The following is a 22,995-nucleotide window of genomic DNA, read 5'->3' on the forward strand; positions in this document are numbered from 1 at the left end:
TTTCACTCACTGAAGTTTCTCATGCAAAAAAAGGGCAGAAATGCTGCTTTTAGCCTCTCAGATATGGAGAGGTCTGCTTCTTGTCTCTTTCTTTATATCACATTGAACCGACTATCTTTGAGTTTTGGGCAAAACAATACCTTTAAAGACATCGCCTTGGACTTTGAGAAACTGGGATGGACATTTGAAAACTATTTTTGACATTTTAAAAGACCAAACAATTAATAGATTCATCCAGAAAACAATCAGCAGATGAATTGATAATGAAAGTAATGGTTAGTGACAGCCCTAAACTGATTGGCTGGTTTGTCTTGTGAAAATCAACCTATTTATGTTCCAAAATAAAAGGTATCATTTCTAAACAAATTGTGTTTTCACATTACAGCAAGGATGTCGAGTTTACAACTTAGATCATCGCTCTCGCCGTTTATTGCAAGTGTTGGCATCTTTAACTACTGCATGTCCATGTGTGCATGTGTAGGGTTGGGTATAGTTTGGATTTTTACGATTCCGATGCCGAACCGGTACTTTTAAAACGATTCAGATTCCTAAACCGATTCTTGGAAAAACTGAAGAATGACATCAAAGATGTAATAGGTTTACTTAGTGATCACGTGCAGTGAATGGTTAATATGCTTTTACGTCCGTTTTGGTGAGCCGAGAAGGAAAATATGGCATTTTAAAAGTAGCCTCCATTTACGGTAGCTAGCCAACGGTAGACTACAGAGAAAGTGTGATATTTTTACGTCCGTTTCGGAACGACAGAGGGAAAATATTTCAGTCGACACATTAAGTGGAACCGAAATGAGGAACCGAAATGTGCGTTCTAATCCGGTCCGATTCCTACCGGTTGCGTAGGAACCGGGTTTCGGTACCCAACCCTATGCATGTGTGTGTATATCTCTGTTAGACTGCCAAGCAGAAGCCAGTGAAGCTCTACTGAAGACTGAAACCCTAATCAACCGACTCTGCTATAAGCAATCTGAATCGCTTTCCACTGATATGGATGAAGTCAGGTTACAGTCACCACTTATGTGGTTGTCTTAGCAACAACACTCTCAGATTCCCCCGGGAAACGTGAGCGCTGAGCCCCTGATGGTCCGCTGAGCTGCAGGGAATGTTGCTCACCAACCGGCTCACGTTTTAGCTGTGGATGTCTTTTTAAATTACCTGCTTCATGTAGTTGTACTGGAACATAGGGCCAGCTTCAGCAAATATGACAGACACGTTGCACCTTTAATGCATTCAAACATAGTTTTTCGTTGGAGTTTGTAAGATTCCAAAATCTTAATTTGGACATAAAGATTTTCATTTTCAGTGTGATGATATTGGTTCCAAATATTGGTATCGGCCTTGAAAAACCAGTAGCGGTCGATCCCTAGTTTCAACGTCTCTTTAAACTGAAAGCAGCATTTGTTTTGCTCCACCTTCTCTTATTCTCGTTGTTTTAATCATACTGGTGGCTGATAACAAATATCATTAATGCTGCAGTTTGTTACTAGATTTTCCAAATGCAACCTGCTTTGGATTAAAATAAAAAAATATTCTGGACCCGGATTGTTTTTTTTAATTTTTTTTTATATTTTACATTTTAAAGAATGTTTTTCTAACCTTAGTATACTGTGAGTTCAGACACATTTCTATCAGTTGAGAGCGTGACGCCGACTACGTTTACATGCACATAATATTCCGGTTTGGCCCTTATTCCGGCGGACTTAGTTGGCGGACTTGTTGGACCGTGTGAACACAGCCTCCCTCTTTCATTCCTTCATTTACCTTCTTGAAAAGGTCGGCGTTGTCGGTTGTCCGAAAGACTTGGATATCAACAGGTTTATACCTGTTGATATCCAAGTCTTTCATAATGTTTAAAATGATCTGTGTTTCTCCTTCCAACCAGAGATGTGGGCTTTTCTTTTGGCCATGCATTTCTACCGCAGCCTTGCAAACTGTTGGCTGGTCGGTTTGTTTACAACAACCATAGCAACGCACAGAGCTGACGGAAGCCGTAAAATAGCGCAAACTGCGGTAAAAAAAAAACCTGATAGAGACACATATTCCAAATGCTCCTAAAACCTGAATAGTACCGGCACATTGCACGCGTCTTAATCGGAAAATGCTAAATTCGGAAAAAGGCCATATTCGGAATGTCCAAACTGGAAAAAGAGTGGAGTATTAGTGTGCATGTAAACGTACTCATTGTAACCGTCCGTTAAATTTCAATGTCCAGACTTTCCAAACCGCTGCAGGAAGCACATCTACAGCAGTTCAGCCTCACCAGAAATTCCAATAAATGAAAGACGGCAGCGTGATCTTTTTCAGAAATTTTATACAATTCTTGAACGTTTGACTAGAGCAGAAATCTTTTGGGAAATGTCATCATTTTGAGAAGGCGGTTGGCAGTTTGAGCTGTAACCGTGACTCCACCCACCGTTTTGTATCTTTAAGGCGTCTGAGGTGCAACCCTCTCTATTGCTCAACCTGCCTCCTCCTATAATTAATTAAAACCCCGTTTCCTGGTTAGTGAGGAGTGTTGTTCACGTGTGTTAGTCATATTATAATCGACACGCATCTAGGATGAAAACAAAGCCTGTCGGAGCCCGTCTCTTCCAACACCACACCCACATTAAGCCACTACGGCTGAAGGCACTGTTTAAACATGTGTCTCTACCTCGTCCACCTCCACACCCTCCCTCCTCCCTCTGTTCCCGCCTGGGTTCATCTCTTCCCCTCCGTCCACCTCCTCCTCCTCCTCCTCCTCCTCCTCCACAACCTCCATCATCATCCGGTGGCATCTATAGCAGGACGCAGCGCTTCTTGGGTTTGTTGTCTGGAGGCTCCAGAGCTGCCAGGATGGCCTCGTCAAACACGTTCTTCAGTCCTCTCTGAAGAGGAGACAGAAAAGAGAGAAACGCTGTTAAGCTACGTTTTCCTCTTTGTAGCTACTAGTGCAGTGCCCGTTCAAAACATGCCTGTTTGCAATGGGCTGACTGCTGTGCCTCCTGTATTGCTGCTTGTAGCTTTCTCCAGAACCACTGTACTCCAAAATCACTTACAGAGGGAGCCACAGCACTTAATATGCAACTTAAGCGGGATTCATGGTCGTGCGGAGACTCCACGCAGAGCTTTCGCCGTAGCCTACATAAGTGGCCTGAAGTTTATACTTGTGCGTTTGTGTGTGCTTCGATCTCTTTAAAAAAGGAACATGCCGACTTATTGGGCCTTAAGCTTATTCACCGTATCCCCCAGAGTTAGATAAGTCCATACCCTTCTCATCTCCGTGCGTGTCCTAACTCGGTCTGACGCACCCACCACTAGCCTAGCCTAGCCTAGCACAGATCCTGGAGGTAACCGGCTCCATCTAGCCTACTGCTCCCAATAAGTGACAAAATAAAAATGTTCCTATTTACATGTTGTGATTTGTATAGTCACAGCGTGTACAAATAACAAGGTCACATGAGACACAGCCATCTTCTAACCGTATACGTACTGGGAACTGGGCGCAGTGATTAGCGCAACACCTGAAAACCACCGTTGTTACTCTCTGCTCCTCGCCACGGGGCTTCTCGTGTGCTGTGAGCAAATCACTCCGCCCAAGTAGCAGAAGTAGCAGTGCTTCGCCCTAACGTTACCAATACTCTTCAGAAATCTCTTCACCCATCACCCAAAAAGGAATTTAGCGAATATTATCTAGTTGTGTGTATACTGTATGTTTCAGGGTTCTAGTTTCAGTTGTTTGGTCTGGTCTTGGTCTCAACCCCTCAAAGTCTCGGTCTCGATACACTCTGGTCTTGGGTAATGACTTGGTCTTGGTTTAGGAGGTCTTGACTACAACACTGCCTCTCTGCGTACCTGTGTGAGAGCTGAACACTCCACGTATTTGACGGCCTTCAGCTCACGGGCCAGTTTCTCTCCGCTCTCGCAGGTCAGAGCTCGCTGTTTGTTCTTGGCCAGTTTCTCCAGAGTGTTGCTGTCGTCTCTCAGATCCACCTGAGTCCCGACCAGCAGGAAGGGCGTCCGAGGGCAGTGGTGGGAAATCTCCGGCACCCACTGTGAAGAGGGAGACGCACGGACAAAGAAGGATGAGGCATTTCATGCCAGAGTCTGGATTAACACCGGTCAGGAACAAAGTCACAGTAAAGTTGAATAAAAACAACTAGTACATATGTCTCTACGATATACAGTTTTGTGTTCTATGCATGTTTTCACTTTTCCTTTGACTGTTATTTAAATGTCAAAAATACTCTAACTAAATCCCCACCCCCAGTCAACAATATTTGATACCTTTATTGGAAAGTTATAGTCATTTTAAGTTTGGAAAAAAACACAAATGAGAGAAGACATTTTATATTAGATCTAAACTCCTTTGCATACGAAGTCTAATACTTTCTTCTGAAAAACACTTTAGGCCCTATTTTAACGAGTGCCTGGCGGCTTAGGGTAGTGTTTAATTAAAAGTCTATTATAAAAAATCCAAAATATATTTTTCAAATCCATTAGGTGTGTTTTTTGCTAGTTTGTGTTGGGGTGGGGTTGGGGGTTGGGGGGGGGTGTTTATGGGGTTTTTGTGTTTTTTTTTTTTGGGGTTTTTTTTGCGTAAACATGCAATAAACCAATCAGAGTGTCATCTCCCATTCCCTTTAAATGCCAGGCGCATTTGGACTTTGGAGCATTGCTATTATGATGGCGGACTGGAACCGTAATATTTTTATTTGTAATCTTTTGCATGTTTGTGTGCTGCTGCGCGTCCCCGTGTGTGTAACAAGCATAGTGTGCACGTGCTGTGCACGAGCCTAGGCGCATTTTACTAATGCGCTGTTAAAATAACAATGAAATGCTGCGCTATTGACTTTAGACCAGGTTTTTGTTGGTCAATGGCGCGATCACTTCCCGCTGCCAATATGCCAAGAATGCACCCGAACACACCTCCCTGTAAGACCAGCACACCCATGGGCGCAAACATGGGCTCAGGTGCATTTTCTATTTAAACGACGTGGGCGCTGGACAAATAGCAAAGACACTTGCGTCGGGCTTTGGGTTAGGTTTCAAACCCAAAGCCAAAGCTGACACTGACTAAACGACTCAACCACACAAACTCACCTTCTCTCTGACATTTTCAAAAGAGGAAGGCGATACGACAGAGAAACAGACGAGGAAGACGTCGGTCTGAGGGTAGCTGAGGGGTCGCAGCCTGTCGTAGTCCTCCTGACCTGCAGGGGGGGGGAGATGCACAAACACTCGGATCAACAACAAACAACAAGCATGATGGACAACATGTAGCAGGTAAAGCTAAAGCACAGCCGGGCTGCCACGGCAACGAGGGCATCACGACGGTTGTCAATGAAGGAGATGAAAACGTTCCTCTCCCATTTCAGGAGACTAAACGCACAGCTTTCTACAAATACTACGCATGTTATTGTTACTGCAACTGTTCCCGTTGTCATACACAGTATTTTATTGTTTACCTGCAGTGTCAAACAGTCCTAGAGTGTACGGCTCGCCGCCGATCATCACCGTCACTGCATAATTATCAAAAACCTAAAGGGAGGGTGAGAGAGAGAAAGAGGAATAATGGGAGAAAGACAGGGAGGGAGCACAGAGGAAGGAAGTAAACATGTGAAAAAAAGATCTCAGACATTCTTTAAAACAAAACAGGAAGTATACGTCTCATCTTTAACAAGGCAAGTGAGCGTCCAACAAAAGAGACAGATACACGCTCTATACCAGTGGGTCCCAAATGTTTTCATGTCAAGGTCCCATAAACTGACACAAATTACACCACAGACCCCCCCCTCATTTGATAGGATTCCGTCCCAAGGTCCCCCATCTGATAGGAGTTTTGCTTTGTTTTGTTTTATTACAGAAAGTGTATGAACCCCATGACCAATTAGTCATACGTTGGGTCATTGTGTTACTTATGGATGGAATTATAGTGAGAGAAAAAAAAAATTTCCCCTTTTTGCTGGGGACCCCCTGGAACTCCCTCAAGGACCCCCAGACCCCACATTGGGAGGAACCTCACTAACATTCCTTGCTACTAATTCTGAGACCAAACTGCCCCTTTGAAGAAGGGAGGACCAGACAAAAAAATAAAAAAAAAGGTCTTTACTTTCTGTCAAGGTCTGAAAGTCACACTGGTCCCCACAAAGATGGAAGTACAAGTGGACAGACACACACACACACACACACACACACACACACACACACACACACACACACACACACACACACACACACACACACACACACACACACACACACACACACACACACACACACACACACACACACACACACACACACACACACACACAGCTAAAGGTTTCACATCACTGCAGGCCTTTCAGTGATTTTAGAACTACGTTTCCTCTTAGTTTGTGTCCCAACCAACTTAGTAAAAAGGGCAGAATATTTGGCTGGGAAAGCAACAAAGTGGGTATTCTATAGTACATAATTAGAACTATTAAATGTTTTTTTTCACCAGCCTGCACACATAAAAGGTATGGAAGCCCATTTCCACCAGAAAATAAAATAAAAAAATTAGATCAAAACTTTGCCTTGTGATTTGTTTCTTATTATCTTGAGACACTAAAGCCCTATTCGCACAGGACTACTGTAGTATTATCTGGGGACCTCTACTAAATCTTCATTATCAATTGACAAATTGAAAGGTTGCTTTTCAATTTACTGCATTCAATCAGTCAGACATTGTTCTTCAAGTTGGTGGATGTCAAGTCGACACAAATGCTGGAAATCGGAAATAAATTCCTGCACGCTGTCAGTAAATACTGTACTGAGTTCATTAGAACTACCACTTTGTGGTCACAGACCTTAGTCAGACGTTGTTTCTGTAAGTCGACTTGGAACGACTTATTCAGCTGGGTTTCTGGCTCTGACACAGGAAGAGGACGCATTGTCTTAATCCAACAAACAAAGCTCTGATTAACGGGTCAATTAATTCACTGACGGTGGGAAACAACAGTTATTAGACGTCAGACCTATTCTCTGAACAAATGAGCTAGATGGGGGGGCAAGTAAGAGGTCTGGAACAGGACCTATCTTCATTACCATATCTGTGTCTAAAACGTTGGCCGACTACAATCATTAGATCACAGTCATTTAAATCAATAGTTAATTAGTAATTAGTTTTGATGCTCGCAAAGATTTCATATTCATTCGGCTTAGGTGCTGCCCAAAACGGCTTTAGTGGTGCGCCTAAAGCTTGATTTACTGGATACTTCTGCGTGAAATCTACGCTGTGGCTACATAAGTAGGTACTTGGAGACACAAACCTACGCCGGACCCCACGCCGTAGCCTGACGTGCACCTCTCGAAAAATGCACCCCTTGTGTTGACTTCGGGTCACACTGAGCCGTTTTCAATTTTTGTTTTATATCAGAAAATAAGGGACGTTGAAATAAGCGCTGAAAATGTGTAGAAGAAAAATTTAACAATTCAAAACGTTGAAAAAAGCAAAAATAAACTGTGAAAAAAGCTTCTTTTGAAACAAAATTTGTCTTCTGGCTGCGGCAACGGCCACCTGCCGAGAATCAAAAACAACAAACCCTTTGACGTTTTGTGTGTGCGACGCGGCAGTTTCCTGCTGCGTCGCTATGACGACCAGCCCACTCGCCTCACGCATGAGGCGGTAGTAAATCTGCAATGGAAAAAGGAGGACGGGGCGCCGCGGCCGAGTCGGGTCGAGCTGGTACCGGCAGTGGGTAAGCGCCATTCGTTTCTCTCACTATGACTCTAGAGTACACCACACTCTGCACGACCATAAATCACGCTTTAGCCTTAGGATGGGAGAACCCGGATTCTCATTTTCCCGGTGGAAATAGGTGACATAACCTTTTGACAACAAGGCCGTGTCTTCATCAAACCAGAGATCATATATCACGTGCTGTACGGTAGGTTTACTGGGGGGCCTTGAACAAATCAAAGTCAATAAAATGATTCATTATCTTGCTTAAAATTGGATTTCAAACATTTTGTGTGCATGTACATCCTTACCATCCTTATGACTCAATGCTTAGAGAAACTGTGTTACTTTAAACATGTCAAACTGATGGAAACTAGCGGAACGCTCTCAGCAAAGGGAGTCTTGTTTTGCAGCTGTTCAGGTGAACCGGCCTCCCTCTCGTAGCTTTAGGCTGCCAACGTGCCAACGTGCCTGCAAACCTCCCAGCTCTGTGTGAGATCGGAAGTCAGCTGAAGCAGGGAGTGTTTTATAGCTGCTATACGCCTGTTTGAATTCACGGCACGGCTTCCACACGTCAACCCGCTGTAGCCTGCAGACACGGTTTTGGTTTTTTAATGACGCTCCGTATGCACAGACAGGCTCCAGATAAACTGGAGGATGTAGCCTGTAGCAGAGGAAGCTGCACCAAGTATTACAAACAGGGATTTCCAGCTAGCTTTCACTCCTGCATCCGTTTGGTCTTTATTTAAACAGGCAGGCTCACAGCAGGTGACTGGGACGGCTTTTGCACGATGTCGCCTACGTCTAGGGATGCATTGGAACCTCAAAACTTTATCAGTGCTGCCTGAGATGTGGCTGTGTATCAAACCTTCAAATCTGTGTTCATTTTGTTGATAAAAACAATAGCAAAACAATATTAATAGATACCTTTTTCAATACAAAAACAAGAGAAAACTGAATAAAAAGTTAAATAAAAACTAAGGCAAAAATGCAAGACAGTTTTAAATAGCTGTATTTAGTGCATACAAATAGTGCATATACTATTATTAAATTATTCAAATTTCACACACAAAAAAAAGATTAAAGAGGCTTTGGGCCCTATCTTGCACACGGCACAGCGCAGCGCAAAGCCTGACGCAATTGTCAATTTCCCGTCCAGCGCCCACGTCGTTTAAAAAGCAAAATCACCTGCACCCATCTTTGCGCCCATGGGCGTGCTGGTCTTACAGGGAGGTGTGTTCAGGTGCATTCTTGGCGTATTGCTATCTTGAGGCAGCGGAAACTGATCGCGCCATTGACCAACAAAAACCTGGTCTGAAGTCAATAACACAGCATTTCATTGTTATTTTAACAGCAAATTTGAAAAATGTGCCTAGGCTCGTGCACAGCGCGCGCACACTATGCTTGTTACACACACAGGGAAGCACAGCAGCACACACACAATAAAAAAAAATATTACGGTGCAAATCCACCATCATAATAACAATGCGCCAAGGTCCAAACGCGCCTGGCTTTTAAAGGGAATGGGAGATGTCACTCTGATTGGTTTATTGCATGTTACACCCAAAACACACCTATGATTAATGAAGACACTAAGTACAACCCTTTTAAACCATGCGCCTGGCGCTTCACACCGTGCGCTTAGATCATTAAAATAGGGTCCTTTATCTTTGTTGACTAAACCAATACCAATGTGACTAAAATGAAACTACATTTTCATGAAACGAACACAACAAATGTCTGCTCGGACAAATTTAAAAACGTAATTGAAAACAACTGTATTACTGCAAAGTTTGTGTGCAGCAGCATTTGTGAAAAGAATATATGTTTTTATACATATATCTCAAAGTAACAAACTAATGTTTGGTATTGGTACTGGAACACCATCTCTTTTGTACAGATATGAGCTTGACTCTGAAGCTCTTGAAAACATAGTTTTAAATCTTAAATACAACAACTTTTTAATATGTGTGATTGATTAAATGAGCAAAAATCGGAGATACAGGTTGGAAACGAAAGTCTGCTTCTTGAGTAACATGCCATTTCCTTTCACTTCATCAGTTCAGACATTATATTCATGTTTTCCTCTAGCTCTCTTTTAAACTAATTTTCAAACGATAACATCCTGAGTATTTTGATCAGACCATAATATACAGTATTGTGTGTAATATGCGTTTTAAGCTGTCCTGACAAAAAAAAAAGGCAGTGAGATATTTGGCTTTGACTCTTTCTGGCCTATTTCCTGTTTTAGAACAAAAACTCAAAAGGAACAAAAAGGAGCCGGCGTCACAACACATTTCTGAAGTCTAAACAGACCAAATGACAAAGCAGTTTTGTTGAAGTTATTATTATTATTTTTTTTTAATAGTGATAATTTGCCTTTTCATTAGTTTGTGTTGGACTGGGTATGTTGCCCAGGCCAGCCTAACTACAGGGGAGAGGCTGCTGACACACAGTTGTTGTTGTTTTGTTCTGGTTGCTCAGTAACAATCAGACGTTACTCGTTTTGTTTTTCCAGAAGTGAGAGGCAACCTCATACAGATTGACAAGGGTGTGAGACACACACACACACACACGAGCCATACAGACAAACATATTTCAATACACATACACACACAGTCGCATGTTCTCACACACACACACACACACACACACACACACACACACACACACACACACACACACACACGTCAGTTCAGGTTCCGACAGAAACACAATGATATGATGAGACACAAGCTGCGAAGCCGTGGAGACTAACATATTACAATAAAATACAAACACGGTCATTGTTCTCACACACACACACACACACACACACACACACACACACACACACACACACACACACACACACACACACACACACACACACACACACACACACACACACACACACACACACACACACACACACACACACACACACACACACACACACACACACACACACACACGATGATAATGTGTTAGGACGGAGCTCAGACTGCAGAAGCTGCTAGAAACGGAAAGTCTGATCACACCACTCCTGCTACTGTGGAAGAGAGCTGCAGCTCCATGGAGAAGCGGCCAGTTCTAGTGCTTACTGCGCATGCCGGACTGAGATTGCATACAGTACCAAACCCCAGCTTGAGCTGAACCCAGGGCTGCAACCAACGATTATTTTCATCGTCGATTAATCTGGCAGATTATTTTCTCCACTAATCGAATAGTCGTTTGGGCTTTAAAATGTCAGAAAATGGTGAAAGATGTTCACAACTCAAATATATATATTCAGTTTACTGTCACAGAGGAGTGAACAAACTAGAAAATATTCACATTTAAGAAGCTGCAATCAGAGATGTTTTAGTCTTTTTCATAACAAATGACTCAAAACAGGTTAATCAGCTATCAAAATAGTTGGTGATTAATTTAATCGTTGACAACTAATCGATCGATGCAGCTCTGAAGTGAACTCCCTGACAAAGGCACTCCAGATTACAGTAACTGTCACGTACGTGACATTAAAGTCTGATAAGGAGACATGTTTCTGAGGGATTGTTTCCTGGAGGAGACTTCCTCCCTCCTGATTTCTCTTATTGTGGTGGTTAGTCAGCTGACTGACAGGAAGCCGCTCAACCAGACGAAGCGCTCATGTGAAAATGCTCAACACAAACACAACGAAAGTGAAGACGAAACAGAAAGCCTGTGCATGTTTGCTGGGATGGATCTCCTACTGAAGGTGAAGAGAAGAACAAACAGTAGCAGTTGCAAAAACATTAGCAGGGTCCCCCCCCCCCGCCATTATAAGGTTAAGGTGGACCATTTTGAGCAGCACCTAAGGCGAATAAATGTAACTAAAAGACTTTTCTAAGATCTATTGATTGCAGTTTGTCCCCAGTGGACTTCTTAAGCAATTTGTCTTCAAGCTTTTTGACTGTTAATTATTATCTGCTCTACCTTTTCTGACATTTCAGACACAGACATTATAATAATAACGGTCCAAAACGATGTGAAAAAGAGACGCACAACTATTAAAAAGAGACTCAAACCGACTACAAAGAGACGCCAAATGACCACAGAGACCCCAAAACTATCCCAAGGAAAACAAAAAAGAGACACAACACGACTACAAAGCGACGCAAAACCCAAAAAGAGACAAAAATCCCACAAAGAGATGTATGCGGACATTTTTTTAAAGTGAAAAACGTAACATTTTCTTGAGGAAGGACGCCTAATGGCCCCGACACACCGACCCGATAATGGGCCGTGGGACAGTCTGGCGAGGTTGGTGACTCGAGTCTGTTCGGTGTGTTCCGTGCCGTCGTCCGTCGGAGGAGCCGTCGGCCTTCATTTTGGCCGACCTGACTTGCTGGGTCGGAGGGCGGGCAGTCGGACTCAATGACCAATCTGATTGGTGGAGTGCTAACCCGGGAAATGGCGAGCGGGATGACTGACGAACGCCTCTCAAAACCTGACGAAAATCTTTTAAACTGACCTTTGTCGATCTGAAATGAAGACAGTTTCAGCCACTGCACGGCCCATTTCTCGCTTAAAATGTTTTCAGAAACACGTTTCAGTGAACTATTTTCGTAAAATACGAGATCGTATTTCGAACAAGCCGCCATTATCGGTCAGCTGGAGAAGCCAGACCCACGTGGCGCGTTTGTCATTTCCGGTTTTCATTTTCTGTATTACCCTGTATTGGTGTGTCAGGGCCTTAAACCCCCCGCCAAACACGCGCACCTAGGGTACGTTTTACACAAAGCCAGGGAAAACCCTGATTAGATTTACGTAAATGCCAATTTTAATCATTTAAAAGGGTTTCATTTCATGTCTAAGTAGCTGACGGCTGCACCATAATGAATCAAGTCATTAAATGTGATTATTAGTTTTAAAAGTTTAGGATCAAACTAGTGTTCGGCATAGAGTGATAGTGCTGCTGCTAACAACAGGATATACTGGCAGGAACAGAATGTCACACATGCAAGAAAAAAACAATAAGGGTGAGAAAACAATGTCATCATTGTTTCGGACTGACCACACTGTTTAGCAGCCTGGATGAGTGGGAGGTATGTAATCATTCCTTAACTATATTATTATTATTATTATATGGATGAATGTCCCATTTGTTGTTATTTAATAAAGTCAAAAATTAGGTTGTAATATTATGAGAATATAGTCGGTATTACGAGAGAAAAGTTTTAATATTACAAGAAAAAAGAAATCTGGTTTTAAGAGGGAAAAAAAAGGGTTTTATATTTAATGTGTAACACTATGATTGAACTGGGATAGAAATCATGATAACATAAGTTTAATGGTATAACTATTAAAAGATGCTCTAAGCGATGTTGGCTGACGGCACTTCTTGTTGACGTTCAAAGTATTTTCAAACAAAACGAGGCTAGCTCGCCCCTCCTTCTTCCTCATCCCGTCCCCTCTCCCTCCCTTCTGTGCTTCCGCACACTAACACCCCCAACCCCCACCCCCAAAATCCTTCTCGTCTGTTATTGGCTGGAATCCTGGAACTGTGTTATGTTTGGTGGTGCAGGTTGGCCAGTTTGTTTTTGCTGGCGTTCGTGGAGCCTGGGCTGTCTTTTTACAGTGTGTTCAGGGGACAGGCAGCTCGCGGATAGTGAGGAGATATTTGCTGTATGTGACAAAAATAATTAGCCTAAAAATGTGTGACATCACTTAGAGCACCTTTAATTTCCATTTTAACTTTTATTACACAAATATTACAACTTTATCTTAAAAATAAAGCGACTTTCTTCTCAAAAGACTCAAAACACTACGACTTCATTTAAAAAAAGCAACAAAAAAAAACCACTACAACTTTATTCGTCATTATTATGACAAAATGATAAACACAGAGATGATCGAAACGTGTTTACCTTCAGATATAGTACTATACCATTTCTAAGTTGTATCCCTCTTTAATATCTCTGGTTGGATTTAGATTTTTGTACAACTGTGATTAAGCACTTTGATTTGTCCGGTATTACTTACTATACTAGACTTACTATATAACGATATATCATGATAAAATCACAAAGCGTGGTTTTTAAAAAAAAATCAAACGATACATAATGAAAAAGAAACATATTCCAAGCGATGGGACGGTACTGACATATTCAAACCTAATGGTTAAAAACGATGGCGGGGGGGGGGGGTAGGTGTGAGAAACACAGAGTCAGACAGGAAGAGGAAGATATAGCTGAGTGAGCACTGTTGGTTCTGCAATCCTCTGATCAAACTGTGCTGACTACTGACAGAAAGAGACAGACCGAGAGAGAGAGAGACAGACGGTGGGATGGGGTACCGATAGAGAACAGGAGAGAATTACTCAACAAATTGCAGTCAGCGGCGCTACCCATCAATTAGGGAGGTTTAAGATATTTCCAGCAGGACAGGCCTGCCTGTCAACAGTCGCTCAGCGTTTTTCTAAATGGTCCGACCGAAAAGTCAAGAGTTTGCAGGATCAGTCAAGCTGAGGCGACCACATTTTTGTGTCTGCAGAGCCTGAGAGGACGCTTCCTCGTCGCGATGCTTCAGCATGACACAGTTAAAAGTCAAAAAATCTAAACAGGACGTGTAGGGAAACAGAGCAGAGAATCTCATATATGTCAACTTGCAGCTACGTGAAAATAAGCGACCACACACACAATAGGGCTGCTCGATTATGGAAAAAAACATAATAACGATTATTTCGGTCAATATTGAAATCACGATAATTTGACACGATTACTCGTTAACTTCTGGAAAGATGTTGCAATTATTGAACTTAAAAAACAGCGGAAAAAGTTAAATAAATCAACAGTAAAAAAAAAAAAAAAAAACATCTGTGAAATTTGCCTTAATACTTTTCCTATTTAAACTTTATTTTTTCATTCAGAACACGAGAGAAAATAAGAGTTTACTTTGCAAAACTAATGAGCTAAATAATTGTTTTTCTCGATTATTGTGTTTTTGTGATCGTTGGGAGCCGAAATCATAATCACGATTACATTTCGATTAATTGCACAGCCCTAACACACACATACATTTACACACAACCATGCACTCAGGATTGCAATCCCAACGGGCTGGCTACATTGCACGCGTAGCGGACGTTCCAGCACTACGCTCCCACTATAATCAATGAGACTGGCGTCACCGGGCACGAGAGCAGCGCGTTAGTGGTGCGTATGCTCCGCCGAGATCTGCTCTACAAGCGTAAAAATAGGACAATCTTCTATTTATATTTTTAGGCGAGGTGTGCGCGGCCCTTTTACACAGAAATAGATCAAAAGTCTATATAAAACTACCGATATACAGGAAACGACTTAATGACTGTCAATGAGCGTACTGGCAGTTTTGTTTTGAGAGTAGGGCTGGGATGGTTACCGCACTACCGCGGTCACGAGACGCCTACCGCGGGTCTGAGCTAATGATGTGGATTGTGTCTGATGACATTGTGTCTTACATGGATTCAAGGTTTTCTAAACAAAATTTAGCAAATCCGACCTTTCGCGAGTTAGGGAGCGCAATGTTCCGTGACACATAATAACATTCCATTCGTGTTGACTATTAGGCCTGGATGCGAGAGTACCTGTGTAATGGACATTTCTCCGTTCTCAGCTGAGGCAGACACATTAACGTTACAGCTGCAGTGTTTATTGTTCATTGCACATTAGCCTAGCAGCTAGCGGAGTTTCCTTCCGCTTATAGCTTTATCCCGATAAAACGGCACGGTCGAATTTCAGCCTGCATGCACGTTTTGTAGCCTAAAGCAGAGCGGCTTACATTGGTAGAGAGAGCAACAAGTTAGCGGACTCTGCTCGCTGTCTGCTCAGCTGCTAGACGGGCTACACTCGGCAAACTATTTTATTTATATTTTTTACTTGACAAACGAGCTTTCTGAACTGTCTGTGGAATGGATCAACAGAGAAGAGAGAAAGCAGAGTGGCCCTAAATGACGGCAAAAGCACAGTAAAGACTCTCACATTGAGCTGAAATGGAAACACTGTGCTGCAGTCTTTCTATACAGTCTATGGCTGCAACATCTGTTGTAAGGTTTAAGCTGATGTTTTTCGGGGGTAACACCATTCACTTTACCGGCAGTATTGACAATAGATAGAGCCACCGTGTCTTGACAAGCTCTAGCTTGTTGTTTTATTGTTCACTTTTAACTCACTTTACATCATCTTTGCCATCTCTTTTTCCTCGCGCATACCGTCCCAGCCCTATTTGAGAGTTTCTGTTTTCATTTCTCGTTTCCCTCACCTGCGTCCTCTGATAACAGCCGACAGTAGATTGATGTTTTCACAGCGCTGTGCTCCAAAAAAAAAACCAACTAAAGAAACGACAACAACAATCCCAGAGCAAAAGTTCTCCGTCTCGCCTGTGACTCACACAATCCTACGGCCTGTGTGCAGCAGGTGTAGCCGGTTAAAACCGCGGCACGACGATTTTATTTCCATCGTTTTTGGATGCCGGCGTTGCTGTAATGAACGCACGCAGTCAGGCAGTTAAACACGTTGTAAGAAAGTGATCAGTTTAACCGGATTATCCAAACAATGTATTTCAAAAGTAAACCAAAAGTGCGGAATCCCCCGATTGAAAAGGACACCTGTAAACACAGCAGTGTATGTATTGTGATTTGTGATTTGAAGGCCTTTTTACTGACAGATCACTGCTCATGTAAACAACCGTCCTCTTAATGGCGGCTCAATCCACACAAACTGTAAACAAGTATCACTTCCTGTGTGACAGGAAAGAGCTACAGCGGCAGCGACTGTACAAGAAGAACAGTGAGTGGAAAAACCTTGCTGCTTCTGCTGCTGGTTTGCAGACTGTCACTTTCAGATTTAGTCAATTTGTTCTGTGCTTTCAGGGTTTCCGCAGGTTTCAACAAGTCAAATTTTAGACTTTTTAAAGACCTTTATGAATGAAATTTAAGTCCTATATCACGACATAAACGTGCAACGAAATGCAGAGTCACACAAGCACTTGCAAAGTAAAAAATATCATTAAAATCGAATAAAAGCGACAGAGTAATAATGATCTGCACATAAATAGCAAATTATATTTGGACAAGCGAGCTAGAACTACCACAGAATAAAAAAACAACATTCATTCAGTGAGCATTAGAGGCAGCGTTACATGGACGTAGGAACATTTAGGACCTAGAACACAATACTTCAGCGAATTTAAGACAACAAACAACTAACAAACAATTAGAATTTTGAAATTTTAGACTTTTTAAAGACGCCTGCGGAAACCCTGGTTTTGAAAAAAGCTACTCACCGTGGGGACGTATTCGGAGGGAAACTTGTTGGTGGTGTAGGAGATGAGCAGGCAAGTCTTTCCCACAGCACCATCACCAACCACCACACACTTTATAGTCTGCATCTAAAGAGGAGGAGGAGGAGGAAGGCAGGGAATTAAGGAGAGAAGAGCAACCGGTGAAAAGTCTTATCATTTCTAACCCTGGCCCGCATTGACAAGATCACTGGAACGACTTCTAATCCTCTAATTCGGTGCGAAAAGACACAAAACCCGTCCACGCAGTGACTGAAACATGCCGCTTTTTAAATTTCAAACATTCAGGGTTCAACGCTACAATTCTTTTTCCACTTGTCCGGATGGGCAAGTGGAAAAAAGAAAAGAAAAAAATTGTACTTGGCCCCATACAATTTTTTTTCTCAAGGAAAAACGTCGAAAAAGTAAAAAAAAAAGAAGGTAAAAAAAAAAAAAAACCCGTCAAAAGCTTGAAGCGCCAACGCAATTCTTGATTGGCCAACGGCACATTCAAAACAAATGATTAAGATACGATGATGGCCGATGGGTTGTTATATTTATTTGCCCGACGTGGCGTTTTACCTGCTCGGGGGCATCATGGCAACCCTTAATGTTGAACCCTGAACATGTATATGAGCGTAACATAACTCGTTTGTTCAAAAATACAAACGTTTCCCTCTGAAAAGGGTTAAACAATCCAATCTTGTCACTGTAAATCCCCCATACCAATATGAGTGCACCAATGATAAACACCAATTCATTTCAACGGCACAGCTTCACAAACGCAAAGAGATTCATGATTTGTCAGTTCCACATCTGGACAAATTGAATATTCAGATTTTTTTTCTAACATTTTCAGCAGTTTGTGAGACTACATAAGTAAAGTGCAACATGCAGCGGCCATGTCAACTAGTGTAATTAATATAAAGAAGTATTCAAGGTACAGTAGACAGGATGTGCGCGTGTAACCAGGGAGCAAATGTGATAAAAGTGTATCAAAATCTTTGTTCTTTTGACATTTTTTACAAAGTGTATCCAGTGGTGCATGCATGGTTTCCTTTTATAACTATGACCACACATTAACATTAACACTCATCACAGATAACGTTTTCTTTTGGGGTTTTGGACTCTTGGTCGGGCAAGACTTGTCAACATAGGAAACTTTGTTGAGCATGTTTAGTATTTTCTGGATCATATGCATCAGCTGCATGTAAACAACCGGCAGCCTTCAGGCTGTTTGTTATCAGGTGGCAGGTTGAACGGGATGCCATGCCAAGCATCCGTAAGCAGTGTGAGACAGAAACATTGAGTATGTGCACACACACACACACACACACACACACACACACACACACACACACACACACACACACACACACACACACACACACACACACACACACACACACACACACCCACACACACACACACCACACCCCACCACACACACACACACTCCACTATTATTCTGAATATCATGTCAGGTCATGTCAACAGCATATTCCGTTTGGATATTCAGAATAAGGCCTTTTATTCCGAATATAGCATTTTCCAATTATGACGTGTGATATGCCGGTATTATTCTGCTTTCAGAAGCATTCTTTGGACATGTGTACAGCGCATTTGGAATATGCGTCTCAGTCTGGGTTTCTACTGCAGTTTGTGACAGTTTACACTGTGACAGTTTGTGACACTTGCCTGTTTACGGCTTACGGTCAGCTCTGTGCGTTGCTCTGGTTGTTGTACACAAACCAACCAGCCGACAGTTTGAAAGGCTGCGGGAGAGATGCATGGCCAAAAGAAAAAAGGGAGAAGAAACACAGCTACGTTTAAACATTATCAAAGACTTGGATATCAACAGGTTTTTGGATATGTGCACACATCGCAACGTCGACCTTTTCAAGAAGCTGGTTGAAGGAATGAAAGAGGGAGGCTGTGTTCGCACGGTCCAAAAAGTCCGCCACAGCTGGAAAACTTTGAGAAAAATAAAAAATTAAAAACTATTTTGCACGGCTGCATGTAAACGGGAATATAAGTGGAATATTCTCTTTCATTAGCCATGTAAACAGCTTAGTGTGAATACTGTCTTTTTTTGGAATAAGGGCCACAAACTGAATATTACATGCATGTAAGCGTAGTCAGTGTAACGCAGTGTTAAGTACACACTGGCTGGAGATCCTGTGACCACTCAGACGCTGGGCAGCTCCCATACCCAGGCTGGCGCTTCATTAAGGGGGACAATGGTAAAGGGGTATGGGGCTGCCACTTCATCACTGGCTCTTTGTTTGGGCCTTTTGGCAGTGGCAGCACTCCGCTGAACACTGATGAGTCAGGGACAAGTTAACTGGTCATCTGCAGGGACGGTGACACCAGTTAAGTCTGCATTCCTCCTCCGCCGAGATATTTCACAAACACATGCAGACATTTCTGGAGAATGCAGCCATTAGAGGCAAACAAGTCTTTTAAATGCACTATTGTTTCTTCTTCTACACACTGTAATCTGCCTCAAGTTGCTGCTTCTTTAAAACAGAAGTTACCGGAGGGCTTGCTGCTGAAAAGATAAGGCCAGTTGACGAATTGATCGGTAGGGATGTAGCGATACACTCAACTCACGATTCGATACACAATTTTAAGTTCATGGTACAATATTCTCACGATTTATTTTAACAGAATGAGCTGCAGACAAATGGCATTTCTCTCACGGGGAAAGACTATCTATAGAAAAAGCAAATACATTTAGTTTAGAGAGAGAAAAACCTGCTATTTAATATGTTTGAGAACCTGTAACCTGAGAATGTTAGCAATTACTCAAATATCAAAAATAGTTGCCGATTCATTTTCTGTTGATCAAACTTGCGCTCTAATCATAGACAGTATATAAACTGGACCAACAGATCCTGTTGCTCTGGACGGAGACCAGTGAAGGATATTAGAAGCACTTTTCCGGTGATCTCTTGCTTTACTGCGCAGCCTCCAACTGAGAGAGACGACGTAAATGTGACATGAGCAACGTGTCTGAAAGATGTAAGTCTTCTGGTAGCTGTGCCAAGAGAAATCTCAATCATTCCCAATCTTACAGAGACGGAGAGCGTAGATATATGTAAGGAGATAACATAGGCACAGGCTAATTATTGCTAACTAAAATGCGAGTTAACATTAGTAATTAAACCTAAACAGCTCATGTAGGCCTAAGTCGAAACTGCCTTCGAGCTTCTCCTGTACTTACGGTAATTCCTTTACTGTGCGACAGTAAGTCGCTTGGTTATGACACAATCGTTAGCCTATTTTTATAAAAGCGTCTGCTACGGAGCCATAACGTGAGATACAAGGTAAAAGGATCTTTTATACATTGTCATGTTTCTTTAGAAATAAACAATGGACAAAGAGTCTTTAAACTCTTCAGATGTAAAGTTATTCGCTGTCAAAGTGACGTCAAAATGAATGCTAGTCAGTGGAATGCTAACGGGAGGTGATCGCTTTGTCGCATCAAAATGGCGCCATAGGAGGTTCGAGTTCTGAAGCGAAGCTTACCCCCCTTGGCTCTAATGGACCTTTTTCACTGCAGACATTTTGACTCGTCATAGTAGGAAAAGCACAGCTGTAGTTAATAACCTTAACGATGGCTCAGTTCCTCACTGTCCCATTTCAGTGAGTCAGCATGCACAATACCAGGGCCTCTCCTAAGTGGAATGCAGCCATCATTAATGGTTTGGATTACCTGTGCTAAATCTTCAAAATGTGAAATGAAAGCAAACGGCAGGTCCTTTGAGTTTATATATAATGATGAAAATAAGCATTAAAAAAATGATCAAAATTGGAATTTATCAATTTTCTCAGGTAGTTAGCTACTGCCTTAACTAAGAAACAAAATGAATGCTGTCATTCCTTCAATATTGCCATATTGCTGCTTGTTGACAACTAAGCCGTCCATCAACCAACCACAGACGGCTTAAAAGTATTCAAATTAAAGTTTTTGAGCCATACATGATGTGACATCAATCTAATTTCACTGCTTTTCAGTCACTTCCGCATAGAAAACAGTGGTTAAGAACTTACAAAAACCTAATTATCGTCTTTATTGCAGGCGAGCACTTTGTTTGCACAGAGTTAAAGTTATAACATGACGATGTTAGCTACTACTTGTTCGCTGCATTTATAAGCAACTGAACGTTGAAAAGTTTACTCCTGTGAAGCTAACCTACGTTAGCTAACAGGTCGGTGGCTAACGTGCTGCGTGCCATTTACATCCGCCAAGACCCCCACCCATAATAAAAAGGCATGTTTCAAATTAGTTTAACATGAATATAACGACGACACTTTTCAGGGACTAAGGTTACATGTATTTTGACTCGTTGACACTTTGGTTTACACACACACGCACACACACAAACACACACCGGTAACTTTTCAGCAGTGATTTAACGTTAACGTTTAACTGAAACACAAGCTAGCAGAGTTAGCTAGCTAGCTTAACGTTAAAAGGAAATCGTTTGTTTTGACAGCTGCCGGTTAGCAGAGTTAGCTGTCAGCAGGCTAACAGTCACGGCTTTCCCAATAAAAAGAGTCAGTCTCAAGTATATTTCTGTTCCTCTGCTGATATTTCAGTGTTTGTCGTCAGTAAATCACATTTAAAGACAGTGACAGATACTACCTTGTCTCTTCTCAGCCGCCGGAGTGCTGGTAATGTTGTGTTACGTTCAGGTGCTTCCCGTAAACTCCCCTTTCCTCCAGTGCGGAAACCGGAAATATGACTTTTGGTATGTGTGGTATGTTCAGAGTATGTTCCGCTCCGCTGGATGTAATATGTGAAGCCTAATTTGTTGTTTCCGTAACGTGATGTCTGGTTTCCTTAATTTTCTCAAATCTAAAGACAAACAATTTTAAGTTGTAAAATTTCAAACTTTTATTAAATCTTCTGACTTAAAAAAAAGGCTTCTGAAAAAAACAATCTTAAAAGCTCTGTCTGTCTGTAACACTTATTTATTTTAATAGGTCTAGATCAACAATCCCCCACAGTTTGTTTTCTTCTTTTTATCTACAATTATATTCACTATAGAGTATTTGCTTTTATCTATATAGGACTATGCACTATTTATTGTGCATTTTGTAATAATTTGTAAGGAAAAGTATGAAATCCCTCACCTTTTAACAACATTAATAAATGTGACCCTGTGACACAGAGTCACAATTTCAACTTTTCCATTTAGTGGCTTTATAATTACAAGAAAATGCTTTCAAAGGAAAAAAAACCCCCATCAAACCACCAAATCAACCAATGCAGAGGTGACAAGTATGTGCAGGAATTTCATTTTTTCGTTGGAAATTGATCTTCGGAGGAATTAATTCCGTGCACCTCAAAGGAGACAAAGCAAGTGGTGTGCATGTTGCTTTCTGCTCATTAGAAAATGTTTGAAATATTACAAACAACAAATAAACGAACATAACATTAGATTGCAGTTGCAGGTATTTGTAAACATACAGACAGTCGGCAGTTTGTTGGGTAGTTTTTGTTGAAATTGTTCGAGAAAGGTGTTGAATCAACTTCATGGCAATTTTAAAGATTGTAGTTTGTGATGCTGTTAGATTTGAATGTAAATAAAAAATGATATCTAGTTTCTCAGTGACCACCAGAGGGAGATGAAGTACAGACTGTTGGTGTTTTACTGTACGGCAGCGGTCTTCAACGTAGGCCAAGGGCCCCTTAGCTGAAAGAGAGACAGATCAGGGACTCTTACTACATATATTGTATGAAATTGATTTTAATGTTAAACGGGGCCTCTGTAGGGTGGCCAAAAGCCTTTATACATACCTTTTTTTTATGGTGCATAAAATACTAAGCTATTCAAATAATGATTATTGATATATATTTATAAATACATCTTGTTTTAATGTTAAACATGCATGTAGCACATTGAATCCTTGGGCTTAACTGTATCTGTGGATGTCTATCTTACCCACAGGCCAGTAAGCCTGTCATCAATGTGTAGCCTACATTTAAAAACAAATCACAAATAGGCCGATTTATCTTTCCTAATAAT

The 22,995-nt window shown here is 41.8% G+C and overlaps 1 protein-coding gene across 2 annotated transcripts; it reads right to left on the reverse strand.

The window, feature by feature from the left end:
- Positions 1–2,306: 2,306 nt before the first annotated feature.
- Positions 2,307–21,733, reverse strand: LOC120570852 (cell division control protein 42 homolog). Of its 2 annotated transcripts, XM_039819448.1 has the most exons (7): positions 21,609–21,700; positions 18,656–18,732; positions 16,964–17,068; positions 5,463–5,535; positions 5,098–5,207; positions 3,850–4,047; positions 2,307–2,882 (listed from the first exon to the last, which is right to left on the reverse strand). In XM_039819448.1, the coding sequence occupies exons 3-7, from the start codon at positions 17,066–17,068 to the stop codon at positions 2,793–2,795; spliced, it is 576 nt and encodes a 191-aa protein (XP_039675382.1). In that variant the 5' UTR covers positions 18,656–18,732; positions 21,609–21,700; the 3' UTR covers positions 2,307–2,792. The 2 variants fall into 2 exon arrangements, with proteins under 2 accessions (XP_039675382.1, XP_039675383.1); XM_039819449.1 differs by lacking the exon at positions 18,656–18,732 and having other exon boundaries at positions 21,609–21,733.
- Positions 21,734–22,995: the final 1,262 nt, after the last annotated feature.

This window comes from Perca fluviatilis, chromosome 13, assembly GCF_010015445.1.
Source record: "Perca fluviatilis chromosome 13, GENO_Pfluv_1.0, whole genome shotgun sequence".
Classification (NCBI taxonomy): domain Eukaryota; kingdom Metazoa; phylum Chordata; class Actinopteri; order Perciformes; family Percidae; genus Perca; species Perca fluviatilis.